Genomic DNA, 27,467 nt, shown 5'->3' with positions numbered 1-27,467 from the left:
AAATTTACAGGTGTCTTTCCCTTATTGTAAAGAATTCCTGTTCAAAATTGAAAAATGTGACACTGAAAACTGTTTTAGGTATTGCATTACAACAAAAATGTCATTCGATCTACATTTAGACAGACATATATCAATGTACATGTATGACCCCAAAATCTACAGATGTCTTCCTCTTACATGGACACGTATAGAAAAATATTTCTGTATAAAAATTTGAAAATGTTACATTGAATGCTATTTTAATTATTGCATCACAACAGAAGAGTTGATGAAAACATTCAAACATACATACAGGTACATACATACATATAAGGCAATATGACCCCAAGGGCCTCTTATAGTAAAGTACCCCTGTACAAAATTTCAAAACATTAAAATGAAAACCCGAGTTATTGTGTCACAATAGTTTTGTTGGACAGATAGATTGATAAATGGACAATGTAATTCCTATTGGGCTCTCACATTTGCAGGGCCTAATGAATATAAACACAATTATTGCCTGATCATATGTAATTCCCTGGGTAGGAAAACGATTTTTCATCTCTGTGTTTATACAGGATGTCTTATATAAATAAATAAATTCAGTTAATGTTTGTAATACACAATCAGGCAATATATTCTTATAATTCATCCTATATCATTTTTAACTAAAAAAAAATACATATGTTGAAAAACATTCATAAATTTAACATAATGAATAACACACACAAATAGGAAAGTAGCTAACCCCCCCCCCCCCTCCCCCAAAGGAAAAGAAAAACAATTAGTTGCTATAAAAAAATCAATGATATGAAGACAATTCACAGATAGAAGAAATTAGTCTGTCTTTAACTTCTGTTTCCTTTTTGATTTGATCCACTTGTAGGCTTTAAATAGTGATCCAAGAATTGGTAGACCAATCGGAAGAAAAAGAGGTATGTATATGGCAAACCTGTTAACAGAATTTTAGTTTATCATAATTGAATGCCAAGAAAAAAAATCCTTTGCAGTCTTACATGTACCCATGAAATAGAGATGACAATTCATTGTAATTCATAATGTTTGAATGACTTACTTTTGATCTTCTGGGAAGTACAATAATTCTAAGAGGGATGGATCGAAGAATGCTTTTTCTGAAATGAAATATTCTAAGAGTCTATATACAGAACCAGAAGTCTCTGATGAGACTGTAGCTCTACTGGTCTGTTTGTATAACAAAAGAAAAGTAGCACTTGGATTTGAAACATTGCAACATGCAACAATAGATAGAATTATGTATCTTAATGTAGTCTACTTCTCTGCCAAGTTATATTGAAATCAAATGAAAACTGTAGGAGGAGTAGCGTTTTGAAAGCATTTCACGGAAATTTCTATTTTTAGTAACCATGACAACACCATTCACTCAAGTAAAAAAACAGAAATACATATTATGTATCGTAGTGTATTCTAACTGTGTGCCAAATTAGATTGAAATCAGACCAAAATTGTAAGAGGAGTAACGTTTAATGGGAATTTCACAAAAATTTCTATTTTAAGTAACCATGGCAACACTGTTCATCGAATTCAAAAACCAATGCAATAAATTATGTCTCTTAGTATAGTCTTCTTGTATGCCTAATTATATTAGAAGCAGACTAAAACTGTGGCAGGAGTAGTCTTTTAAAGGAATTTCACAGAAATTTCTATTTTTAGTAACCATGGCAACACTGTCCATTGAATTCAAAAACCGATGCAATAAATTATGTATCTTAGTGTAGTCTACTTGTGTGCCAAGTTATACTGAAATCGGACTGAAACTGTAGGAGGAGTAGAGTTTTAAAGGAATTTCACAGAAATTTCTATTTTTAGTAACCATGGCAACACCGTCCATCAAAATCAAAAACTGATGCACTAAATTATGTATCTTAGTGTAGTCTACTTGTGTGCCAAGTTATATTGAAATCGGACTGAAACTGTAGGAGGAGTAGCGTTTTAAAGGAATTTCACAGAAATTTCTATCTTTAGTAACCATGGCAACACCATCCATCGAAATCAAAAACTGATGCACTAAATTATGTATCTTAGTGTAGTCTACTTGTGTGCCAAGTTATATTGAAATCGGACCAAAACTGTAGGAGGAGTAGCGTTTTGAAAAATTGTTTACAGACAGACAGACAGACGGACGGACGGACACCTTACTATTGCATAAGCTCTTCTGGTCTCTGACCAGTAGAGCTAAAAACACGCTTATAGCAAACAAGATTATGATAAATTCATGCTTAGAGCAAAGTGATTTTCATTCCCAGTGGTTTTAAAACATATTGTAAATGTCTACAGATATAGTGAATAATGTTTATAATGAATCAAAATTATCTGACCCTGACACTTTGCTGTATGTGTATTTTACAGTAAACAAGTAAAAAAGATAAAGAAAATAATTGATTATTCATAAAAATCTTGAACATATATCTCTAAACTTTCTTTCTGGGGTACAAATTTTTATTTAATTTAGAAATACACCAATCCATGTCGTTTTAAAAATAAACACTTATCCAAAACTTGGGTAAAAAAAATCACAATGGAACCTAATGGTGTAAGGATTCAAACTGTTTTTAAAAAAAAATTGTGGCCTTGGTAAAGTAAAAAATATTTTAAAAGTTGTGGTATAGACAAACACATCCTTTCCAAAAGGCACCAAAGGTATATTAAATTTTAAAATTTATTATCTTTGAAGTAGCACTTACCTGATGAGGCTAGAGCCTTCCGTGACTGTGTAAATGCCCTGGATATTTGACCACTGGTCAAGTATCTCTGAGCTTCTTTAATTCCAGTAACTGCATTCTCCACCTACAAATAACTACATGTGTAAACAATTTGGTATGTGAACCACCTACAAATAACTACATGTACATGTGTAAACAGTGTGGAATGTGAACCACCTAAAAATAACTGCATGTGTAAAGAGTGTGAAATGTGAACCACCTACAAATAACTACATGTGTAAATTGTGGAATGTGAACCACCTACAAATAACTACATGTGTAAATAGTGTGGAATGTGAACCACCTACAAATAACTACACCTGTAAACAGTGTGGAACATAAACCACCTACAAATAACTACATGTGTAAATTGTGGAACATAAACCACCTATCTACAGATAACTACATGTGTAAACTGTGGAATATTAACCACCTACAAATAACTACATGTGTAAACTGTGTGGAATGTGAACCATCTACAAATAACTACACATCTAAACAGTGTGGAATGTGAACATCCTACTACAAATAACTACACATTTAAACAGTGTGGAATGTGAACCCTCTACTACAAATAACTACACCTGTAAACACTGTGGAACGTAAACCATCTACAAATAACTACACATCTAAACAGTGTGGAATGTGAACCTCCTACTACAAATAACTACATGTGTTAACTGTGTGGAATGTGAACCACCTACAAATAACTACACTTGTAAACAGTGTGGAACATAAACCACCTACAAATAACTACATGTGTTAACTGTGTGGAATGTGAACCACCTACAAATAACTACACTTGTAAACAGTGTGGAATGTAAACCACCTACAAGTAAACTGTGGAATGTGAACCACCTACACACATGTGTAAACAGTGTGAAATGAGAAAATTCTGAGGAATACAATACTTGCTGTTGCTGTATCAATAAAAATGGCTTGAATATATGTCAGCAAATTTTGGAGACTTTCCAAGAACTGTTTAGAAATATCATCAAAAGCTGCCATACTGAGTGTTTGAGGTAAGTCTTAACTACTGAAATCAAACACAGTTTCCTAATTTTCATGGCTTCTTATACAAAGTTATAAGTATGAACTGAATACAAACAAAGCACAAGACAAACACTTTATCAAGGTATAAAGTTAAATTCATGTTGTCTTTGACAAGAGGAGCTTGCAACAACAAGGTGAGGGGAGGGAAGAGAAAAAATTGAATCATTAAATGCCAGAAAGCAATATTTGTTTTGTATCCTATACATGTATGTTTAGTAACTTCTAGATGCCCAGAAATACAAATAGGGACAAACTGACCTGTTGTCCTATAAACTGACCTGTTGTCCTATAACTGACCTGTTTTCTTATAAACTGACCTGTTGTCCAATATCATCCTGTATAACTATGTTACTGATGCCCTCTAACAAAGCGGTCAGAGACTGCAGAGTTGATATTGACGTAGCCAAATTCTCTGTACATTTCTTTCTTAACCAGTTGTCCAGTTCCTAAAACCAATAAGTTAAAATTAATAACTTTTTTACTAAATTTCAAATAAATTGAAAAATTTCCTTCTCAAATACATATATGTACAATTATAAATTTATATCAGAAACTTCTCAGTTCACACCCTTGTGAGATTTCAAAAATTAACAACATTCTTACCTTAAAAGTGCAATTCTTTTGTGTACTTACCCATTCTCTTATGACAAGATTTTCTACTTCTCTGACTTTTACATCTTTAACTTCCTACAAAAAATTCACCACCTTATGTAAATCATGTATACTAAATATTAAATAGTCTAAATATTATTTATATTAATATTGCTGTGAATAAATACATGTCACTATTAAAGTTACGTTCAAAAAGAACATGGTAAAGAAACAAAATTACCTGAATACTGAAATCCATCAGAAGTCTTAGCTGTGTCAGGAAAACTTCCATCACTGTCTTCATGTCCACTTCAGCATCAACTGGGAGAGAGGAATTAGGAGGGGGAGAGGGAAGGTTCTGAATCACTATCCCTCCCCATTGAGGACTCAGAAAGGAGTTGGTCTTCACAGTTTTACCTGAATGAGCCAAATGATAAATCATAACGTCAGTACACTGGGAAATCCTTCATGCACCCATGAACTCATTTACCCATTCTTTCAGTAATTGAATTTTAAAAACGAAACACTTTATGTAAAAAAAAAAAAAGAATTAAAAATAGTTGTTCGGTAATTTTCAAATGGAGAGGAAAATTGTAACACTGCTTTAAGAGACAATAATTTGAATACTTTAATTGAATACAAAGTTCATAATACATGTAGTTGTTATACAAAACATACCATTTTTGTCAACAATATGAAGGGGGCTCTGGTCTCTACTTGGAACATAAACAATGAAATTCAACATGGGATTATTGGAGGCATGTGATCCTGAAAAATGTTGTTAATCAAGTCTTACAAAATGCTCAAATAGTTTTAGACACAAAAAAGCATTAAATTTTTATTATGAAGAAATACCTACAAAATGACATACCTCCACACACACACACATATATATATATATATATATATATATATATATATATATATATATATATATATATATATATATATATATATATATATATATATATATATATATATATATTCAGCAATGTTCACTTTCAAAAGTAAAATGTTAAAAGTTCAATGTTTCTTCACGGTCAAAAACTGATTTTATCTAAATGAATATTGTATTTAGTAATTTATTTTGAGGTCTAAATAGCTGTTTGGTTGAATTAACATATAAAAATTAAAAAACAATTTTTAAAAAAATCATCCCCAAACCTTTTGCTGCCTTTTAATTTGATGATTGTTCTCTGTCAATCTCAATTATCATATATATTCATTGGATAAGACTTATCAGAATCATCCCATATCACACTAATATGATATCCTGTATACAGATTTCTTTTTTTTTTACCTAGCTTGGCCTCCAGTGGGTTGATGGTGTGGGGTAAATCTTTCTCCTCATAGTAGTAACCAGAACCTTCACTGTCCTTCTTAGGTTTTCTTCTCAATCCAGTGAAAAATATCATCTATAGAATTCAAGACTTCAGATTTTACTTTTCTAAATTAAATGTATACATGTAACTGATTAAAAACTAACAAATATACAATATCTATGATAAAACTTTAAAATATTACAGATGATAGCCCACTTTTCAAAATGGCCAATACATGTATTACAAATTCAACAAATGACTATTTCTCAAATATCTGAAAAATATTTGAAACACACCATCAACTTACATGTGTATAGTATTAATATTTCCAGTATACATAGAAAAAGGAGCTATGTAGACTATAACTTACCTGTGATTTGGTATCCAGACTAATATAATCTGACAGCTGAGTGGCTAAAGGATTCAAGTAAGCTATAACAAGAAAAAAAGTCAGTCCACAATAAAAATTTTCCTAAAATTCATAAAACATGGGTCAACTGCATATTTGTCAGACAACTTCTAAAACAAACTGAATGAATATAAATATCTAGAATATATGACAAATTAATTTGCAATTTAAACATTTAATATTTGAATGGCCCCTTACCTGCTATAGCCTCCTTGATTGACCAATCAACATTCAGGATATCTGGTTGTGGGTTCACCAAAGTGAATAAAAGGTCGTATCCTTGGTGATAGTGTAGGGATCTCATGCTTTCTTTATCCTGCCAATTACATGTACACATGTTTGTAGTTTTCAATCAATACCGAGATCATTTTCAAAGCAGATGAACTCTATTAACATGTACATGTGTTTAAAGAGAGTCATATTTGTATTATTCATGCAAAAATTTAAGGTTTATGTAATATCATTGATAAAGCAATTAAACTCCAAGACAATGAAATTTAATAACTCAAGTTAATATTTTGAATTTTAAATGCTCAAAATATATAGTTCAAAAAGTTGAAATATTTTCAAAATGACTGAATGCAGATCAATTTGTGTTAAATAGAGACACAGACAAAAAATAAGGAAGGTTCTTGTCTTCAAAATCTACTAGACTGGGGGAGTCTAGTTTATAGCAGTTATAGCTAAGTCCTGGGGACCTTTGAATTTATTTTGCTATATTTGTAATTCATTTTATCCATAAAATGAATTTGTTAATGTACATGTACATGTATATATATATAGCAAATTCACAATATACATGTTTTCCCTCAAGCATGATTATAGGATATGTCCCATGAAGAAACAAATACAAACTTACCTTGATTAAATAAGTTTACTGATGAATTGAATTATAAATAAAAATTAAATATAAATATTAATGAAAAACAAGAGATGTTTGTGAAACACTTATGCTCCTCCCTTCCCAATAATTGGAATTTTTCTAAGTCCAAGGGGCATCACTCTGTCAAAAATTGCTCGATTGTACCCAAAACAAAAGTTGACCTAGATATTTTTATGATAAATCTGTATACCAAATTTCATTTCAGTATGTGCAACCTCTGCAAAGAAAATGAAGAAACTGTTGGTGGACCGACAGACAGACAGCAGCAAAGCAATATGACCTTCCTTCTTCAAAGGGGGACATAATAATGTCAGTTCAATAATTTGGATTTTGAGATTTTGAGATTTTTAAGAATTTGTTATAAAAGATGTAAATTTCATTATTTTTAAACTCTTAAATTGTGAAGAATTTTGCTTGGAATCACCACAAACTTTACTATATTCCTAAATTCACTTTCTCTGTTTCACACTAAACAAGATTTACTGTACGAGTTTGATCAAAACTTGAATTTCAAAACCACATGAACAGTATCCTTTGCTCAATGAGAAGTTATTGCAATATCTAATTTATCAATACATGTATACTGTAATAATTTTTATCCCATTTTAAAAAAGCGTATGCCCATAACTTAGGACATTTTCAGCAAAAGGTTGAACTTTTTGGGCAAGTCTAAAAAACAAGATGATGTTACTCCTGATTGTAGAAAACATATACTGTATATGCTCTGATGTGAAATGTAAACATATGTAACTTGTTTGTTAAAAGTATAGTGTGATTCATGTTTAAGCATACTATTATCCACTCAATGTGGCAGATTATCCATTAAATAGTAATACTTTGAAAATGTTAGAAAAATTCAATAATAATTAGGGTGTATGTTTATTCATACTATTTTAAGCATCATAATTTCCTGATAAACATCCGTTTAAAGGCAAAATGAGGAAAAAATGTCTAGGTATGAAAGCTAGTATATTTACATTTTCTGTCCACAAACATTTCAGAAAATGGCATGCAATGAAAATGTAATGACCTGCATTAAGCATGGTGACATGTTGGACATGTTTTGTGAAGATTGTGAGCTGGAGATATGTCTTATTTGTGGTAAGCAAGATCATGCTTCCCATAATTGGAACAGAGCAGTTAATGTCTTGGACCATGTGCAGTCTAAAATCGGAGAAAACTGTGATACTTTACGTCAAATTGAAATTCCTCGACTGGAGGCTCAAGTCCAGAAAATCCATACCTTGAAAGCTGAAAATGAGAGACTTATCGACACCCAAACAAGTAATATTCTAATGCAAACCAACTTGTTAGAAAAATGTATGAGCAACATTTCAGATCAACAAATCAAATTTTGTACAACAGTCAAAGAAAAGATTGATGGAAAACTGGACTTAAAAGAAAAAGAAATACACACTTATATTTCAAATTTTGAATCCATTGTTAAGAAAATGGAAAAAAGTAACATTACGGATATATTAAAAATACTACAGATGAAAAAAGAAGTGTCCCTCATGCCTGAACCTCTGAAATTCTCGGATGAAGATGTGACTGCAGAGAAAATTGAGTTTAAGGAAGTAACCCCAGGTGAAAATATATTACGATCTATGCTTGGCAAACTATCTCTGACATACCATAACATCAAACTTACTCAATTGTTTGCATCAAAGAAAGGAGAGAAAAATATCAAGTATATTTCTCCAGTAACTGAATCAATAGCATGGTACAGAGAATTCAAATCTGTAGACAACATTCTGGTTGATATTAGAAATGAAAGGTCTGAAATTGGCTACAGTTTTGAAAAGTCTACCGCACTTCCTGAAAATTTAATTACGTTAAAAAATGGAGAGCTTGTATACACAAGCCACATAGGGCAATGTGTGATGAAACTGTCTACTATGAATATAAGTACCGAGGCAGAATCACTCCACAACATTGTAAAACTGGCAGACACTTCCCCATTGTTTCCAATAAGTATTTGTCAGTCAGCATCAGGCTATTTCCTCTTTACAGCCATGGATAAAAAAGCACTCTGTAAATACCTGTACACCGAATATCCGCCACAAAAAAGTGTTGTCATTGTACTTTCATACACAGGAAAGACCAAAAAGGTCTACCAGTTTGAGGAAGATGAGAAAACTTCATTGTTTTTCTTTCCTTATGCAATATCTGAAAATAAGAATGGGGACATTTGTGTTGTTAACCGCACAGCCATTAACAGAGGAGATGTTTGTGTTTTGTCCTCCTCTGGGAAATTGAAGTTTAGATACAAGGGACCCAGTCCAGACATATTGCCTTTTGCTCCCTATGGAATCTGCTGTGATGCTCAAAGCAACATATTAACAAGTGATTGTGAGAGCAATTCTATTCACCTGCTCAGCGAGAAGGGAGAATTCTTGACATATCTCATCAAAGACCAAAACGACCTACGATCAATGTCCATGTACCTAAATACATTATGGATTGGAGGAAAGAATGGATTTATCTATGCCTACAGATATGAAATTAGTGATTGTTAAAATTCTTCATGTCACTTTATTATTTTCAATATACACAGACACAAAATACCATAAATTCATACAAGACTACTGAATTCTGTATTCTTTCAAATGTTTTTCCTGAGGGACGAATGATAAGACATTCAATTAAAGTAGGGGAAATAAAAATCCTTGAATTTTATAGGGAAGAAAATAAATTATAATCCTAGAGGTTTCTGAGCTAGGAAGTAATGTACATGTACATATGAAAGTTATCAATAGTAGGGAAAGGAACTAAACTTGCATGTACATGTATTATATTTAAGATACCCCTAAATTAGGTGCCATAAATAAGAAAATAAAGCTGCATGACATAAAAGCGATATACAGCCTGAGGATATTTAGTGCTCTGATATTGGCTTTACACACTGTACCTTTGGCTCTCTAGCACCTAGAGAATTCTGGAAGGACTTCATTAGTGTATCCTCCCTAACCAGAACATTGTGAAGAACTCCTGTAATCTTTGCGGAAACTGGACTCAAATCTGAAAACAAATTTCAAAGAAGTAAGTCTTTATTTTAAAACAAGATGTGCTTGTGAAACACTGATGCCCACATATGGCAATTTATGGCAAAGGTTAAAATTTCTCAAATGCAAGTCAAACTCCAAGGTCAAGAGATCAAAAAATGTTGGTACCTAAAGAAAGGTCTTGTCTCAAGGGATGTACCTGTGAAATATGAAAGCCCTAGCACCAACCATTAAAATGTTATGGCAAAGGTCAAAGTTTTTCAAAAGTAGGTCAAATGTCAAAGTAAAAATAAATGGTGCCCAAGGGATGGTCTTGTCACAAGAAAAACATGTACACATATGAAATATGAAAGCCCTAGAACCAACCATTCAATAAGTTATGAATAAGGTCATTAAAGTTTTTCAAAAGAAAGTCAAACACCAAGGTCAAGAACAAGAGGTCAAAACTCTTGGTACCCAAGGGAAGGTTTTGTCATAAGGTATACACATGTGAAATATGAAAGCCCTAGCAACTCTTCAAAAGTTATGGCCAAGATTAAAGTTTTTTTTTAAGTAGGTCAAACTCTAAGGTCAAGGTGAAATGTTCAAAATTGTTGGTGCCCAAGGGAAGATCTTGTCACTAGAAATATGCATGTGAAATATGAAAGCCCTAGCACTAACTGTTCAAAAGTTATGGTTAAGGTTAAAGTTTTTCAAAGGTAAGTCAAACTCCAAGGTCAATGTCAAAGGATCAAAATTATTTATACCCAAGGAAAGATCTTCTTACAAGAAATATACATGTGAAGTAAGAAAGCCATAGATCCGACTGTTCAAAAGTTATGGCCAAGGTTAAATTTAGTACAATTTTGCAAAAATGGATCAAACTCCAAGGTTAAGGTCATGAGGTCAAATATATTGGTACCCAAAGAAAGGTCTTGTCACATTACTAAGGAATACACATGTGAAGTATGAAAGCCATAGCTCTAACCAATCAAAAGTTAAAGTTAAGGTTAAAGTTAAAAAGGTTAAAGTTTTTATAGACAGACAGCTAGACAGACAGATGGAAGGACAGGGCAAAAACTATATGCCCCTGAATCTTTAATGATGGGACATAAAAAAGCAAACTGGTTTTCTGTGAAAACAACATCTTCTTCCTTTTTAAGCTATTTTTTTTCAAAACAAACAAAATAAATCTACAAGAGAAGTGTATAAGCACATCATCCCTAAACAAGTTCTGAATTACCGGGTAATGACATTATCTTACCTCCATTCCTAACAGGTAAGAACACTGCCCTGTAGTTTCCCACAGAAGGCACATTAACCACAGCATTGTTATGTGGCAGCAGAACAATCAGGTATTTATTGATGGTAGAGTCCTCTCCATGGAAGTATTCATCCAGTTCTAACAATGTAACATCATATGAGAGCATTTTTTACCTATGGATATTGTAAATAAATGAAATTCAACACAATCTTTTTACCTTTACATGTATATCAATCAGGCATGATGGATTATCTTCTATCAAGAAGCAATAAACAATGGCTATACAGGTAAATCTAGAAGTTGTGAAACTTAATGCAATTGAACACTGTGCAATATTTTTCCAAAAGGGCACAATTTTAGAATAGAACTAGATATCATTGAGATGGTGGCCATCTCAAAGGGCCCCGCTTTCAGCAACGAACATGAAAATGTAAGGTAGCTGAAAAGGGCTTATTTTGAAGAGGAACATTTGTGTACTATTAAGGGATATGTTGTTTGAGTCTAAAGGGCTTCTATGTCATCCTTGTTATAATAAAAATTGGCACGAAAATCACTAGTGCTCTATACCCTCTATAAAAAAAACGGCACAAAAATCACGAATGTTGCATATCCTCTATGAAAATTGTTGCATATCCTCTATCAAAATATGGAAGGAAAATCACAAATGTACCATACCCTATGTCAATTGGTAAAGTTTGAGGCTGACTGGACTTAATTAAGGGAAAGAAATTATACACCAAACAAGATTTTAAACAGAGAGGATATTTTTGACCTTGACCCTTGACCTAGACACTTCGTTCAAGGTCACTGCACATTCATTGACCAGTGGCACTCTGTGAGTGAAGTATGAGCCACATTGGACCAAGGGGAGAGAAGATATGCTCAGGACAAGGATTTTTCGTATAATTCTGCTATGACCTTAACCTTAGACCTAGAAACATGATTCAAGGTCACTGCACACCCTTTACCCAAAGAAACACTGTGGGTGAAGTATGAGCCAGATTGGGCCAAGGAGAGAGAAGATATGCTCCAGACAAGAGATCTCAGACAGACAGAAGGACGGATGGATGGACAGACTGATCACTGTAGGGTGCCTGCAGAGCGGGGCCCTAATAATCAATTCTGTATAACTATCATCTAACAGTGAGCACAGATACACAAATTTACCTGTCAGTGTTTTAAAGGAGTTTGCATCACTTGTCTGCTTCTTCTCTGCTTGTCTGACTGTCACACGATATTTAGGAAATATTGTTCCAAGTTTCCTGTCATCTAAAGAAGTAAATTAATAAGTATCAATATCAAATTATATAATTAAAATAAATTTCTTTGAAATAATGTGATTACTTAGTTCAATATTCTCTAAGTATACGTTAATTAAGCATTAGGTCAAATTTACTGACTCACTGATGTTGTTTTTTTCCTAATTCTTATTTATTACATTAAATGTGATACTCAATAATCCAGCAAAACCTAAAATATACAATTGTTAAATATTCAAGATTTGATCTGTAAGATTTCTCTGAATGATAAAATCACAAAATTAAGAGTTACAAAGATAATTCAGATGTATTCTGCTGATTATGCTGAGGTGTCAGCCATTTCTATGGAACTTCTCTGGTTTTATCCATCAAAATATGCATAATATCTTTTGCCCGCTAACCCCCTATTATTTATTCACATTTTGATTCTTTGTAGTCTTGAAAGTCTTCTATAATCTTTTAAAAAATATGAAGAAATTTTTAATTCCAGATCACAAGTTTTCAGAGAAAGAAATTTTTCATTCACTGTCTATGAAAAATCCTTAGAAGTCTGTCTCCCTGTCATATTTTTAATGCCTTTTAGCTTAAAAATATGCTCACTATAACTCATATTTTTCTCTTTCATACTTTGTTTCAAATAATGAATACATTGAATTAAAGTACTTGAAAAGTTGAATGCAGCAGATCAGCAGAGTACATCCTTAATTTGTTGACAAAAATATAAAAACAAGAGTCTAATAGGCCTTGATGGTCACCGACTATGATGAATTTCTTAAGCAATGAACAATCAGCCTCAATCAATTTTACAATTTGGTAAGGACTGGATCAATCCTCAAACATACGATTAACTTATGATTAATTTAGCCCCACCCTAGGGCATGGGCTCCAGACACAAAATTTTTTGAAATATCTGCTAAAGGGATCATTGCTTATACAATGTATGATAGTGATGGGAATCAGTAAGAATTCTATAATCAATGATTCATTTTTGTTATAACTAGTTATCGATATAATTAGAAAACAAGAAATACCACGATAAGTAACTGAAAGAGTGAAATCAAATTGAAACATAACATTTCCTTTTAGCAGAAAGATTTATTTTCCTGTTGATACTTACATAAATATCCTTGTATACAATTAAGTTATCCTTGACGAGTATAAAAAATAACCAAGAGTAAACGAGAAAAATATTGAATACATGTATAAGTCTTTTTATATTTCGGGAATATGAATGTTGAGCACCTGACACGAAAAAAAAAGCGTGAGTTGTCTTTTCTGAGCTCCTTTTGGGGGGTATTAGATAAGCCATAGCTGGAATCTTGCATTCCAAAAATATGGCTAGCTGATAAAAAGGAACAACTCATTTATAATTGATATAAAATTTTAATAACTGAGTGTTTGAAATATACCAACAATCGACTAATTTTTTATTATAATCAATGATTGGAACTACACTATTATATGATGCATCTAATTCATTTATTAGATGCCCAGAGATAAATAAGATTTTCAAGTGTACATAGCATAGCTAGTTTGCAATGTATGACCAACTTTACCTCACCTTGGGGCCTGCATCCTGGACCAGGGGACATGAATTTCACAACCAAACAGTTTTTCTGGTGGTAAATTAGTTTTGTACAGGTGTAATGTATTTTCAATATATGACCAAATTAGCCACTCCCTGAAACCTGAACTAGAGATTTTTTTTTATTGCATGAATTTTGATGGTTTTAATCCCAACTCTCAGGTCAAAGGGTGGTTGGGAATTTGAAATTCTAAATTTCATCCATATGTAGTTGCTAGATACTAACACTGGATGAAGCTGAAAATGTTAAAAAGTTGATAGAAAATGACAGGCAGGAACAGACAGCAATAGGTAGGGGTGGGTATTGGTTAGAGATTTTGTATTGCGATATTTTTAACTGTATTGCCATATGTATTGCGATATTTTCAAAAAAAATTTAAATGGTATATTCTTATTATATTAACTTCCTATTACATGTATAATGTAGATAACTATGATAAATAACCAATAAAAGATATCTTGTTGATTGAATTACAGTTATGCAACTAAATATACCCATACAACAGCTTTTGTCTTACTGTTTGGCATAATCGCAAACCTTTCTGACAACTTTACTTTATATTTTATGATAGAATTCCTGACTCCATGCATTTTGCCGGTATATCGCTATTACAAAAACGTATTGCAATACGATAATTTTTGTCAACATACCACAATATACAGGAATATCGGTATTATTGCCCAGCTCTAGCAATAGGTCACTTGATTCAGATTGACTCAGAGGCCTACCTTGGATTTGAACCTATGATAAACCGACAATATACATGCATTTATTTACTGTTAATATGAGTTACAAATGTATTACATAAAATACCTAGGTTTGCCTTCAAAAGCTTGGACAGATCTGTCAGATCTTTATCAGTCCAAGATGTTTCCAAGTTTAAAACATCAATATCAACTGTGAACTGAAACTGAAAAAGAAACCATTTACAATGAAAATGCAGAAAAATATAAAAGCCAAAAACTGATAAGTACATGTACCACCTTATAAAAGCTTTCAAGTACATTCAGAAATTTGACAGCCACATTGTCAGGGTTATGCCTTCTTTGTTAAAAAGTACCTGGTTTGGTAATATTTTTAACAAAATTTAAGGCTAGTCTAGGGTCTAACAACCCTTGCACTTTGGTGCAGTGAAAGTTTTCAGTTTTGAACTCTTCTGAAAACATAAAATCATTCATCAAATTGCTTCTCCTTGAGAGACATTGTACTCAAAGTTCTAAATGTTTTGGAGGTATATAAAGCAAATGATTTGTGACCACACAATTACTTCTTGAATAAAATTATAAAGGAGGTAATTGTGGTCAACAAGATGATTATTTTAAATAACATAGCACAAAGTGAAGCAATCATACTTAGCCATGCCTCACCACACACAAGGTGGTGTACAGTTAGGCCAAAAAAAATAATAGTCTTGTTTCCTGCTACCCGACCTACCCTATTTTTTTGCACCCGACCCTAAAGTTTTTTTTAAGTTTTGGAGGAAAAAAAATCGAGAATTTCCGGAATTTCATCGTTCTGTCACCATAATCAGTTTTCCTGTTAGCACAAAACAAGCATTTCATGAAATTCTTGTTTTAAATATGGACTTTCATAAAATACCACTTGCGTTGTGCATAAAAAGACATGAAATTCAATTTTAAAAGACAATATTGACCTGTGACATGTTTAATTTTATCTTGTATTAATTCATATCCAACAAATGCTGTCATAAAAAAAATAAAATAAAAAAATAAAATAAAATAATTTTCCTACCTACCGACCCTATTTTTTTCAGGCTGGTAGCAGGAAACAAGACTATTACTTTTTTGGCCTTACCCAAACAATGGAAATACATCTTTTGCTTAAAAGCGTTAAAAAGCAGCAATGTTCAAATGTTGTTTGGATTGCTTTTTTGATAGTTCTTAGTACAAATATGAGTAGTCATATATTTGCAAATTTTTGTAATTTTTTTTTTAATTCAAAAATATTTGTGAAAAACTGTTTTGAAAATACATGTAGCTTTATCAAGTTATTTTGAATAGCTTAATAAAGCTATATTGCTAATTCAAGCTATAAAGCTAAACGAGATTGTGCTGGACCTGTTTAGAGCCATTGGGTGCCAGTCCTACTAAACAGAGTATGCTAGAGTACGATAGAGTACTTTAGAGTACACTGGTAAAATAATAGAATTTAATGCACTTAAACAGCTTTTTGTATGTTTTTTTTTTAAACTTTAGTTTGACAAAATAAATATATATCTTGAATCATTTTTCTCTGTTTCCATTATTTATTGAATTATTTCAAGTTATTGTTCCAGGTTACGGTTTACCATTTGAACTCGAACCCAAACTAAGAAAAGGAAAGAAAAAAAATAACCCCCCAAAAATACAATAAAACACAGAAATATAGGGAAAAACAATCATTTCTTTTTAAAAATAAAGATTGAATTTAAAGAAAACAGTCTTTAATATGTCGCTCGGTACTGCAAGCAAAATAAAAATTGTGATCGGGATACCATAATTGTTTTTCAATACATTTGTTAACTGGACAAAATTTAGCTAAATAATAAATATTTGAAAAAATTGTAATATTATTTTATAAATATGTTTTTTAAAGTTAAATATGAATAAAGAACCCAAATTATTGCATTAAATTCTATCTAAATTTTATCAGCGTACTCTAAAGTACTCTATTGTACTCTTTTTAGTAGTACCCATTGGGCGCATTTAGTGCTCAGAAAAACAATTTGGTTTAATTATTTAGTTTTACTTTTGCAGGTCACAGCTTGGCATTTGATGACAGATATCTTACCTTAGAATTCGATAATTCTGCTATCTCTGAGTATGGCAGACTCACTCTGTACACCTCTGTTGTCTTCCACCATAATGGTATTCCAATAACAATGCAGATTACCCCAAAGCTTATCGCAGCAATATGCTGGATGGATTTGTCTACAATTTGTTCATAATTTTTACACTTTTACTACCGTTTACGGTTTAGAATTATTGTGAATACATTAAACTTAAAATTTTACTGCCTGAAGTACATCAATCAATAATTCATCACTTCAAGTTGATCATTCTAGTTCCAGTACTTTTATAGTAAAATTCTATGAATCCCAGTTTAATCATCCATTCAAAAATTTACACCTTTATCATACAATTGGGATATATCTCGTTTATTATGTATGAAATGAAAGTTGAAAATGTACCCTTGTCCTCAGACGCATCTTCTCCCGGCATGATGATACAGGAAGTAAACAAATAATGTACATTTTGTTCCTCCTCACTTTGAAGAGTTCTAATAGTCGTAGACTGGTACCCTGACTTTGGTTAACAGGCGCGAGCGCCCTAAAAAAACCAACGACAGGTAACCACTGCCATTTTATCGCGTCACAGGAAACAACAATGATGATAAAAATCTATATTTAAACTAGCGTAAATCCATAATGCTGTAATAAACAAACCTTCTTTCTGCACTCCACACTGCTGTTAATAAAGAAAGTAGACGGATTTTAACCATCTAAAACCGTTACGAAGTGGTGCTTTAAAAATCATTTGCAAGCGATATCATAGGCCTTATTTAAATAACCCAAATCTATGATTATTAACTTGCATATTTGCCATTCACCCATTGGTATGTTAAACATTGATTCCACTACGACACTGGATGTTCTTTAACTTTATTTATGTTTTCAAGTTTACACGTAATGATAGCTTTTAACTCGCCTCTCCATACTCCATAAATCACTGTATATTTATGTGTTTATGAGTCAGGATCGCAATGCAATGTTAACACTATTGGAACAATCTCGGGTTCATTGTGACATTTGTAAACTATATACTCAGTCAATACAGTCACTGTCATGTTATTTAAATATTTCCCACGTTTTTCATTGTTTTATTCTTCAATTTAGATATGCTACGTTTTGTTATCTCTGTTATTTAGATCACTGGATCCACCTAACATTCTTCTCCGCAAGCATGGATGCTATTTATTTTTAGAATGCGCAATTGCTATGCGCGACAAAGCAGTGAGATTTTCCACTGTCATGGCGGCGGTGGTTACCTTCCTTGTAATTCCTAGCGGCAGCGACTGGAATCAAGGGCAGAGAACCAGTGCTATAATAGTCGAGGGTTTGCAGTTTGCAAGAAGGTTTGTAGAAACTAGTATACTTCATAATGGATAACTTAGACTACTTTTTAAAAATTTAAACGTAATTGTTTATTTTTGAGAAAAAAAATCAAAAAAAGGAGAATTAGTATTACTTTTTTTGGCATTTCGTTTTTCTAATTTTACAATATTTTTCACAAGAACTTAATTTTGATACGACCCCTGCCCTTTGTATATCGATACAACATATTTATAGATTAGTGCAAAATGGCTTCAAACACAGTGTCAAGATTTCGAGAACTTGGTAAGAAAATAGTTGCAGTCGGGAGAAATTATAGGTGAGGTTTACTGGTTTACTTTATTTAGTGTAATATAATATTTATCCCGACAAGGGAGGTCATTATTTAGAGTGTTGGAAATCTCGAGCCCGATTGAATAAAATAATATTTCAGTACAATATGATAGATATATGGAATTTCATATACGACAGCCAACTGCTTACTGCCAACTGCTCACTGCTTACTGCCAACTGCTCACTGCTTACTGCCAACTGCCACGCATATTTGAAAAATTTTTCATATTTATATTGATATTTATGTGAATTTTCATAAAACCAGGCGCGGATCCAGGATTTTTTTTACAGGAGGGGTCCACCCCCCCCCCCCCCCCCCAAAAAAAAATCCAACACAGAAATTTCTTGACAAAAAAAAAAAACAAAACAAAACAAACAAACAAACAAAAACGTAAACTCCTTTCCTAAACGTAAAAAACCTATTTCGGCGGGGGAAGGGGAGGGGTTGACATCTTATGCTTCATATCTATGACTTTTCATATCAACTTAACACGGATCCGCGTTTTCTAGGGGGGGGGGTGGGTTTCCAAGGTCACTTTTAGTTGGTTTAGTATAGGTCTATACATTAAATAACTCTACAAATTCCAGGGGGTGGTCTGGAACCCCCCTTCCCAACGACCCCCCCCCCTTCTAGATCTATGTATGTAAAATATAACTTATTTGGGAAAACAAAGAGATATTACGAAAGCCTATTAGGATCAAACTACGGTAAAAAAAATTTAAAAGGCGTTATAACGCCTTTTCAAAAGGCGTTATAACGCGAAAAAAGGCGTAATAACGCCTTTTGAAAAGGCGTTATAACGCGGAAAAAGGCGTAATAACGCAAATAAAGGCGTAATAACGCCTTTCCAAAAGGAATTTTTAAACTGTAAAGGCGAGGAAGGAGTAAATCGGAAGAAGGGGTGTTTCCTCTTTAAAACAAAACATTTAATTTCTGCATTTCGTTGCAGGCAAATAATTTGATAGCTTTTTTTTTTGACGCGGGTAAGGGGGGGGGGGGGGAGTAATCATCGAGTAATAACTTTTGGATTTTCTTTTTATCCTAGGAAAAATACCTATGTGTGGGAATTTTTATATGTGTCTTATGTAAATCGTTTTAATGGCTAATGTTCGACCTGTTAGATCTGTAAAAAAACATTCGTGGTGGTGGTGGTTGTAGGGAGGGGGGGGGGGGCGTAACCACTAAATTTCCAACACATACTATATACAGTAGTTCTCCCTTACGGAAGCGTATTAGTGCCACGTAATGTTTTTTTTAAAGTTGGTAATTCCAACTTTTAAGTTGCAATTGGAATTACCAACTTTAAAGTTGGAAAAGCCAACTTTAAAGTTGGAATTTTCAACTTTAAAGTTGGAATTTCCAATTTTAAAGTTGGAAAAGCCAACTTTGAAGTTGGAATTTCCAACTTTAAAGTTGGAATTACCAACTTAAAAAAAAAAAAAATTACGTGGCACTAATACCCTTCCGTAAGGGAGAACTACTGTATATAGTATATGTTGGAAATTTAGTGTTTACGCCCCCGCCCCCCCCCCCAACCACCACCACCACGAATGTTTTTTACAGATCTAACAGGTCGAACATTAGCCATTAAAACGATTTACATAAGACACATATAAAAATTCCCACACATAGGTATTTTTCCTAGGATAAAAAGAAAATCCAAAAGTTATTACTCGATGTTTTAAACTAGGCAAAAGTTATTTGTTATTATAACTTTCAGTAATATTTCTATTATAAATACATATACCAACAAATGTTACTCAAGACCATTTTAAAAGTTTGTTCTTTTGTCGTAAGTGACCCCCCCCCCTTACCCGCGTCAAAAAAAAGCTATCAAATTATTTGCCTGCAACGAAATGCAGAAATTAAATGTTTTGTTTTTAAGAGGAAACACCCCTTCTTCCGATTTACTCCTTCCTCGCCTTTACAGTTTAAAATTCCTAAATCCGCCAAATTTTGTTATTATTGTAAGAACTATGCAGCACACCAACTCTCTATTCCCGCCTTCATGAAAATGAAAATGGATAAATGACTCTTGAATCTCACCGTATGTTTTAACTTATGTAAAATTTAACATATGAGATTGATAAAGTGATAAAGTACATTTTTTATTTGTGATCTCATTTGAAATTGGTAATAAAATGACTATTTTCCTGTTTTTACTCTTCAAAAACACGTGTCCCCCCCCCCCCCCCCGTGAGACAACAAAACCTTTGGAATGAATAAAAACTGAAAAAAGGGATCTGTTGTTTCGCGGGGGAAGATGTTTTGAAAATAAATTTCCATTTTTCGTTAATTTCTATAGTGAAATATTTTTTTCAAATTAAAGATTTATATCTCTTTGTTTTCCCAAATAAGTTATATTTTACATACATAGATCTAGAAGGGGGGGGGGGTCGTTGGGAAGGGGGGGGGTTCCAGACCACCCCCTGGAATTTGTAGAGTTATTTAATGTATAGACCTATACTAAACCAACTAAAAGTGACCTTGGAAACCCCCCCCCCCCCCTAGAAAACGCGGATCCGTGTTAAGTTGATATGAAAAGTCATAGATATGAAGCATAAGATGTCAACCCCTCCCCTTCCCCCGCCGAAATAGGTTTTTTACGTTTAGGAAAGGAGTTTACGTTTTTGTTTGTTTGTTTGTTTTGTTTTTTTTTGTTTTGTTTTTTTTTTTTGTCAAGAAATTTCTGTGTTGGATTTTTTTTTTTTTTGGGGGGGGGGGGACCCCTCCTGTAAAAAAAAATCCTGGATCCGCGCCTGGTTTTATGAAAATTCACATAAATATCAATATAAATATGAAAATTTATTCAAATATGTGTGGCAGTTGGCAGTAAGCAGTGAGCAGTTGGCAGTAAGCAGTTGGCTGTCGTATATGGAATTCCATATTAGATAACCTTTATTTTTATTTTTTTTTTTTAATTTTCAGTTATTATATTATTAAATATACTTATAGACATGCTATAGTTGATAACAAAGTCTGCCATTAAATAAAATAACATTGCTTGAAATTAAATTGTTACAAGTAACTATTTGAACTTCACAAAATCACAGATTTTGAGAAGTTAATTTACATTTAATACAGGGAACATGCTACAGAACTAGGAAATGTTGTACCAACAAAACCAATTTTGTTTCTAAAACCAACTTCATCTTACGTCACAGAGGGTCAAAATATAAAGGTAACTGAAATTAATCTCATGTATATTCATTATTTGAATTATTGTTGAACATGTCTCTGTAGCCTTGCGACTGAATTCATTATTTCTTTTAACTGTTTTAGATGAAACATTTTATCGAGGTCGAATTTTTGATATATAAATAAAAGTACAAATCATGACATACTTAGATAAATTAATAGACTGAATCTTTCTTAATGGATTATCTCCTCTAAAATGAGGATGGTTTATCAGTCAGTTTACATGTATGTATATACATAAAACAGCGGTTTATGTTTGACCAATAGATTCCACCAAATTGCAAATCCCTTCATCACGAGGTAGAACTAGGTATTGTTATAGGGAAAACAGGGAACAATATAAGCGAGGACCAAGCTATGGACCATGTTGGAGGTTACGTGTTAGCTCTGGACATGACCGCCAGGGATTTACAGGTATGTAATTTTATACCCTGTATTTCCACCCTCGCTAGCGACATTATATTTGTAGATGTCTATGACACAGGATCACCCGTAATCTGCACATACTCAGTAGTGTCCTGGGGTCAGTAGGTGCTGTAAATGTTTATTAACTTAATAAAAGTGTCAATGGTGGATTTGGAACAGGCGCGGATCCAGGAATTTTTTCCATGGGGACTCCATCCCAGTCAAAAAAATATTTATACCACAAAAATTTCTTGACAAGACAAGAAAAAAAAAAGAAAAAAAAAAAGACCTAAATTCCCTTCCCGAACGCGTAATGAACCTACAAAATTTCTTGACAAGCAAAAAAAAAAAAAAAAAAAAAAAAAAAAAAAAAATAGGTAAAATCCCTTTCCAAACGTGAAAAATACCTATTTCATGGTGGTGATGGGGGATCCATGTTTTCTAGGGGGTCCAAAGTCAATTTTTATTTGCAAAAAGTATACACTTTTTTCTCTGCAAATAGCGAGGGGGGGGGGGGGTCCGGACCCCCCAACCCCCCTCTAGATCCGTGCATGCGGAAGGGGTAGAGACGTTGGCACCCAGCAGTACCTTTCGATAAATAGACAGGAATTATTCCACCTTTTGTGCTCTCAGAATGATTTAACGGGGCACACAGATGACGATTTAAGAGTCATTCTCTGTAAGCATCAAAGAATTTAGAAAAAAGTGGAAATGGTACATCACAGATTTGGCTGATATTTTGCATGTAATGTAGAAACACCATGTATAGATCATATTTGGGGTCAACAGACAAATTTGATTACCGGTTGCCATGGTTACCGAAACCGCCATTTTTAGCTCACAAATGAGCAACATTCTACTAAAATTATACCAACTTCATCTTAATTTTTTATTTTCTACACATTTCATACAGGATTAACAGTTATCTATTCTGATGTATTATTTATAGGAGTAACTACCGCAATTAGTGTATTAATTCAGTAGTTGGTCATGAATGAATGATCCTTCAATGAAAAGTGTCAATTTTTACAAATTTAACAAATTTTTAAAAATGCAGATTTTGGGCATTTTCTATAAATAATAGCAGAAAAATGCAGGCGCTCCATAACAAATGACCACCATCATGTAAAAGTTCATTCCATACTCAACAAAATATAAAATTTCTTGAGTGGTAATATTTCTTAAAATAAAATAAAATGAAAACAAAAATGGTTGCTATGGAGAATTTGGATTAATTTGTAGATTCTACATTTGACTGATTTTTTTTAAACATTTCTGCTTTAATTAAATCACTAATGAAAAAATATCTCACATAATTTACCTTTACATTTCACATAACATTTAAACAAAATAGAAATATAAAATAAAAAAACCACGTTGTGATGGCAACCAAATAGTTCAGGAACTATTCAAATTATTATTTATATTAACAATATAAAATAACCATAGCCACATCGCATTATTATATTTCTTCTTCTGAATCAATAAATAAATCAAATGAATCAACTTTATCATTTCACTTAAAGAAATTCATAATTTAAAAAAAAACAGTTGCTATGGCAACCAAATATTTCAGAAACAATCCTTATTATCATTGATATTATCAATGTACAAATCGTTGAATGTTATGTTTCTTCTTCAATAAAATAAATCATGCTAATTAACCTTGTCATTTTACTTGCATTAAAACAGAAATTCATTTAAAAAAATAGTTGCTTTGGCAACCACATTTAATTTATCATAGTTCAGGAACAGTCACTATTATATTGATATTATCAAAATAACTGGACAACACACAAAACTACAGGACGTGAAAAAGTCGGACACGTTGTTGAAAATATATAGTCACCGTGGTTTAGATGGCATCGCAATCAATACAAAATATTAGTCTATTGTAAGTCTATGATATGGATGATGTGCTTCCACAAAATAATAAAATTTCAGCTTAGAAAAAGCAATGTACGTTTTTTTCTGGATCGTCCAAACAAAAACAAAAAAAATCAAAAGAACTGAATTTTTGTTGTTTTCTACTTTCGCGGGTGCATTAGATGTAATTCGATACTTCCTCAATGATACAGGAATATAACATTTTCACATTTTCAAGAAAAAAGGTCTCTTCATGATGGTGAATTAAAAATAAACTTTCATTATCGAAGACTATTTCCGAGTTATTTATGTCTTAATAGAGTATTCAAATAAAGTACATGTGCATGCCTTTTCTTGCCATATGATATCAGAATATTTATAAATATAAAGATCAGTGACATTAGAGAATAATTTCATGAACATTATGTCTTATAGATACAAGTATGGAAATTCTTCTTGTAAACAGTTGTCTTTTTTTAAATCAACATAATTGTGTATAACGTGGGACTAACGCAGATGTGTTGGTGATTAATTTTTTTAGGAGGCATTATTTGTGCATTGCTGTTTAGTTAACATCACAGATAAATGTCGTAATTTGATTTTTGTAGCGTTTTGAAAATTCGATACGGACCACCCCCCCCCCCCCCCATTATTTAATCCAAATGAGATTTATATATTTTTGATAATTAAACATAATTTGGTTAATAGAAATTACATCAGTGTATATAAGAAAATGATCAGCTAACTCCATTACCGGCACTTCGATCCTGCTTATTCAGGATGTTATGATTCTATAAAGTACAATCCTGCTGATTCAGGATTTACATCAGATAAGCTGTGAAATCATTGCATCATTTTTCTCTAGTTTTTGAACAATTTTCCCAGGGGAAGCACCCTCCCCCCCCCTCCAACGGACCTGTCTCTGAATCCGCCATTGTATCTATATTCTGTCAAGTATATAAGTGAAGTTATTTGCCATTAACATCAGTTTTTATTGTCACCAACGTTTCATCAATTAGTGTGTGAGAAGCAGGAACCGTCAATTTTACTGGACAAGCCAGTTGAATATCACAATTTAGTACCATATTAACACCGATGAAATCTCTCTCTCACACACAAACACAATAAAAGAAATATTAAGAAAATATTTAAATAAAAACTCAGTAAAAAAAAGTTTCTCCTAAACTTCATTTAGCTTTATTGATTGTTTGTCGTGTATTGTTGTCGCAACAGAATACTAGTATTTATTTAATTTAGCTATTACTAATAAGAAAATGTAATTTACACATATGAGAATGATTTTGTTACAAGTTGTATACTCCTAAAGTTTGCTTTTGGCCTCCGAGATTCGCTAGGGTATATAAAATTATATATATGGTACAATGGTACATGTGTATAACTTTTTTAAAGCTATATATGACGTATCTGAACTAAAAAATAAAAATACGAGATTGAGTGTAGATAAACATGATACATGTTATTTACGTTCAAATTAAAATTTTCACCGACTTTGAACTTGAATAACCTCATGTTTCCATAGTTAAATTGAGTTTAAACTGTGTCTGTTAATTAAATGCGGAGTCGCGGTAAATAAATCGGTTATTGTTTTAAATTTCTAATATCTTTGAAACGTGATTGATTTAAATTGTGTAATTTACAGGAAAGTCCTATCTTTATATGAAGTTATAAAATAAGTAGAAAGATCTTTTTAATTTTAGTTAGTCTGAACTTATAAAAAACACGCCGTATACATGTATGCCTTTAAAAGAGTGATCATTATTTAGATTTAAAAAAAAGAAGAAGCAGATCCATTTTCAAATAGCTGCTGATCTTTCTTTGAATAATCTTGCATACATTGTAAGTGTTGTACTTCAGTTTGTGACGTGTACTACATATGATAGACAGGCTTTGGATATACTGCATGAAACAACCAAGAACATGATGTCATGTTCAGTGACCTATATACATGTACTGACGTATATATATAGGTCCCTGCAAAGTTGTATTCCCAAAACTGAATCTTGGATGCATAAATTGATATGAAACGATACTTAAGATGCTGAATCAATGTGACCATTTTTTCCTATGAGTGACCGATCAAAATTTCTGTAATAGGTTCATAAACTCTCTGCTCATTCATATAAAATTTTGCTTTAACCTTTAAGATTTTCCAAAAGAACTGTATTTTATAAGTAAAATACAAACAATTATAGCATAGCTTTCTGGGCAAAATTGGACAAAAACACACTTCAACTCGTCAAATTTATGAAGGAATAATAGACATTTATGTCATTAAGAGTTATCTCTCTTATCGGAGTATCAGTGAACCTTAAGTGAGTATTAGCAATGAAATAATCAAGCTTGCATAGATGTTCGGGGAACATAAAATCATGTTTTATATGCGCTGCATGTGACCTGTCTTCGGAAAAATTCATTAAACTTTTTTAAGCAGCTGTACTCTATAAAGTACAGGATTTTTTTTAAAGTTACTTTTTTTGAAATCATGTATGATTTTCGTTTTTAGGACGAGGCAAAGAAGAAAGGTCATCCTTGGACTCTTGCTAAAGGCTTTGACACGTCATGTCCGATCAGTGACCTCATTCTGAAAGACAAACTACCTCGGTCAGATAACGTCAATTTATGGTTGAAAGTTAATGGTGAAACAAAACAAAATGGCGACACCAAAGACATGATCTTTAGCATTCCATATCTTATTAGTTACATCAGCAAATATTTTACGTTGGAGGAAGGTGACGTCATTCTTACGGGAACGCCCTCTGGTGTTGGACCCGTTGATAAAGGAGACGTTATTGATGCCGGGATTGACAACATTACTTCTTTTAAATTTAAGATTGAATAAAAAAGAAAAGAATTTTAAGACTTGCATGCAATTTTAAATCATTTAGTTATTTATTGAAAGAAGGGAAAATAATGACTTTAATCAAGAAGTCTGCATATCATGTAAATATAATGAAAATTTACCACTCTTAAGTGTCAGTGCCTCAGTTATTCAAAGAATTATGGCCACTGTTAAAGATCTTGAAAATGTGTTCAAAGACATGTACCCAAAGGTAATGTCACAACTGATATAAAATCTGTAATAATCAAATGTTATCAACAAAATTTGACATACTAATATCCCTATCTGTTTTGAATTTTGCTTGAAAATTTCATTCAATAATATAAAATACTACTTAGAATATTAAGATACTAGTAAACACAACGTTAGGTTTTGTCTATCGCTGTGCATGGCAAGAATTTTACCGACGTCGTTATGACGTTACTTTTCGGCACTTATTTTCAGTTCATTCGCATATCTATTTAACCTCTAACGTGCTTCTATCTAATAATCTTTACTGCCGTTTTGCTATTAAACAGTCTTGTTTTGAGTTGTAGTATTAAAATTATTTGAACTTTGCCTGGATGTTATTTCTAAATTCTTATGTATTATTTGATTCAAAATGACTGTCGAAGTGAAACGT

General features: G+C 32.5%; 2 protein-coding genes across 2 annotated transcripts; one reads left to right on the top strand and one right to left on the bottom strand.

Moving 5' to 3' along the window:
* Positions 1-752: 752 nt before the first annotated feature.
* Positions 753-17,326, bottom strand: LOC133181373 (GPI transamidase component PIG-S-like). Its single transcript, XM_061315889.1, has 16 exons — positions 17,262-17,326; positions 16,862-17,001; positions 14,885-14,981; positions 12,394-12,495; positions 11,227-11,364; positions 9,890-9,999; positions 6,294-6,411; positions 6,057-6,118; positions 5,665-5,779; positions 5,043-5,132; positions 4,606-4,781; positions 4,407-4,460; positions 4,091-4,219; positions 2,703-2,805; positions 1,055-1,112; positions 753-931 (listed from the first exon to the last, which is right to left on the bottom strand). Exons 1-16 carry the CDS (start codon positions 17,290-17,292, stop codon positions 817-819), a joined length of 1,638 nt encoding a protein of 545 aa, XP_061171873.1. The 5' UTR covers positions 17,293-17,326; the 3' UTR covers positions 753-816.
* A 1,053-nt stretch (positions 17,327-18,379) lies between these two features.
* On the top strand, positions 18,380-26,863 carry LOC133181371 (acylpyruvase FAHD1, mitochondrial-like). Its single transcript, XM_061315886.1, has 4 exons — positions 18,380-18,501; positions 21,601-21,697; positions 21,982-22,128; positions 26,510-26,863. Exons 1-4 carry the CDS (start codon positions 18,431-18,433, stop codon positions 26,843-26,845), a joined length of 651 nt encoding a protein of 216 aa, XP_061171870.1. The 5' UTR covers positions 18,380-18,430; the 3' UTR covers positions 26,846-26,863.
* The last annotated feature ends 604 nt before the right edge of the window (positions 26,864-27,467 follow it).

Source organism: Saccostrea echinata, unplaced genomic scaffold (assembly GCF_033153115.1).
Source record: "Saccostrea echinata isolate AGI-Se365-2 ecotype Australia unplaced genomic scaffold, CSIRO_AGI_Sech_v1 ptg000008l, whole genome shotgun sequence".
NCBI lineage: Eukaryota > Metazoa > Mollusca > Bivalvia > Ostreida > Ostreidae > Saccostrea > Saccostrea echinata.
Note: the sequence above shows the minus strand (reverse complement) of the source record. Positions and strands in the feature narration are given on the sequence as shown.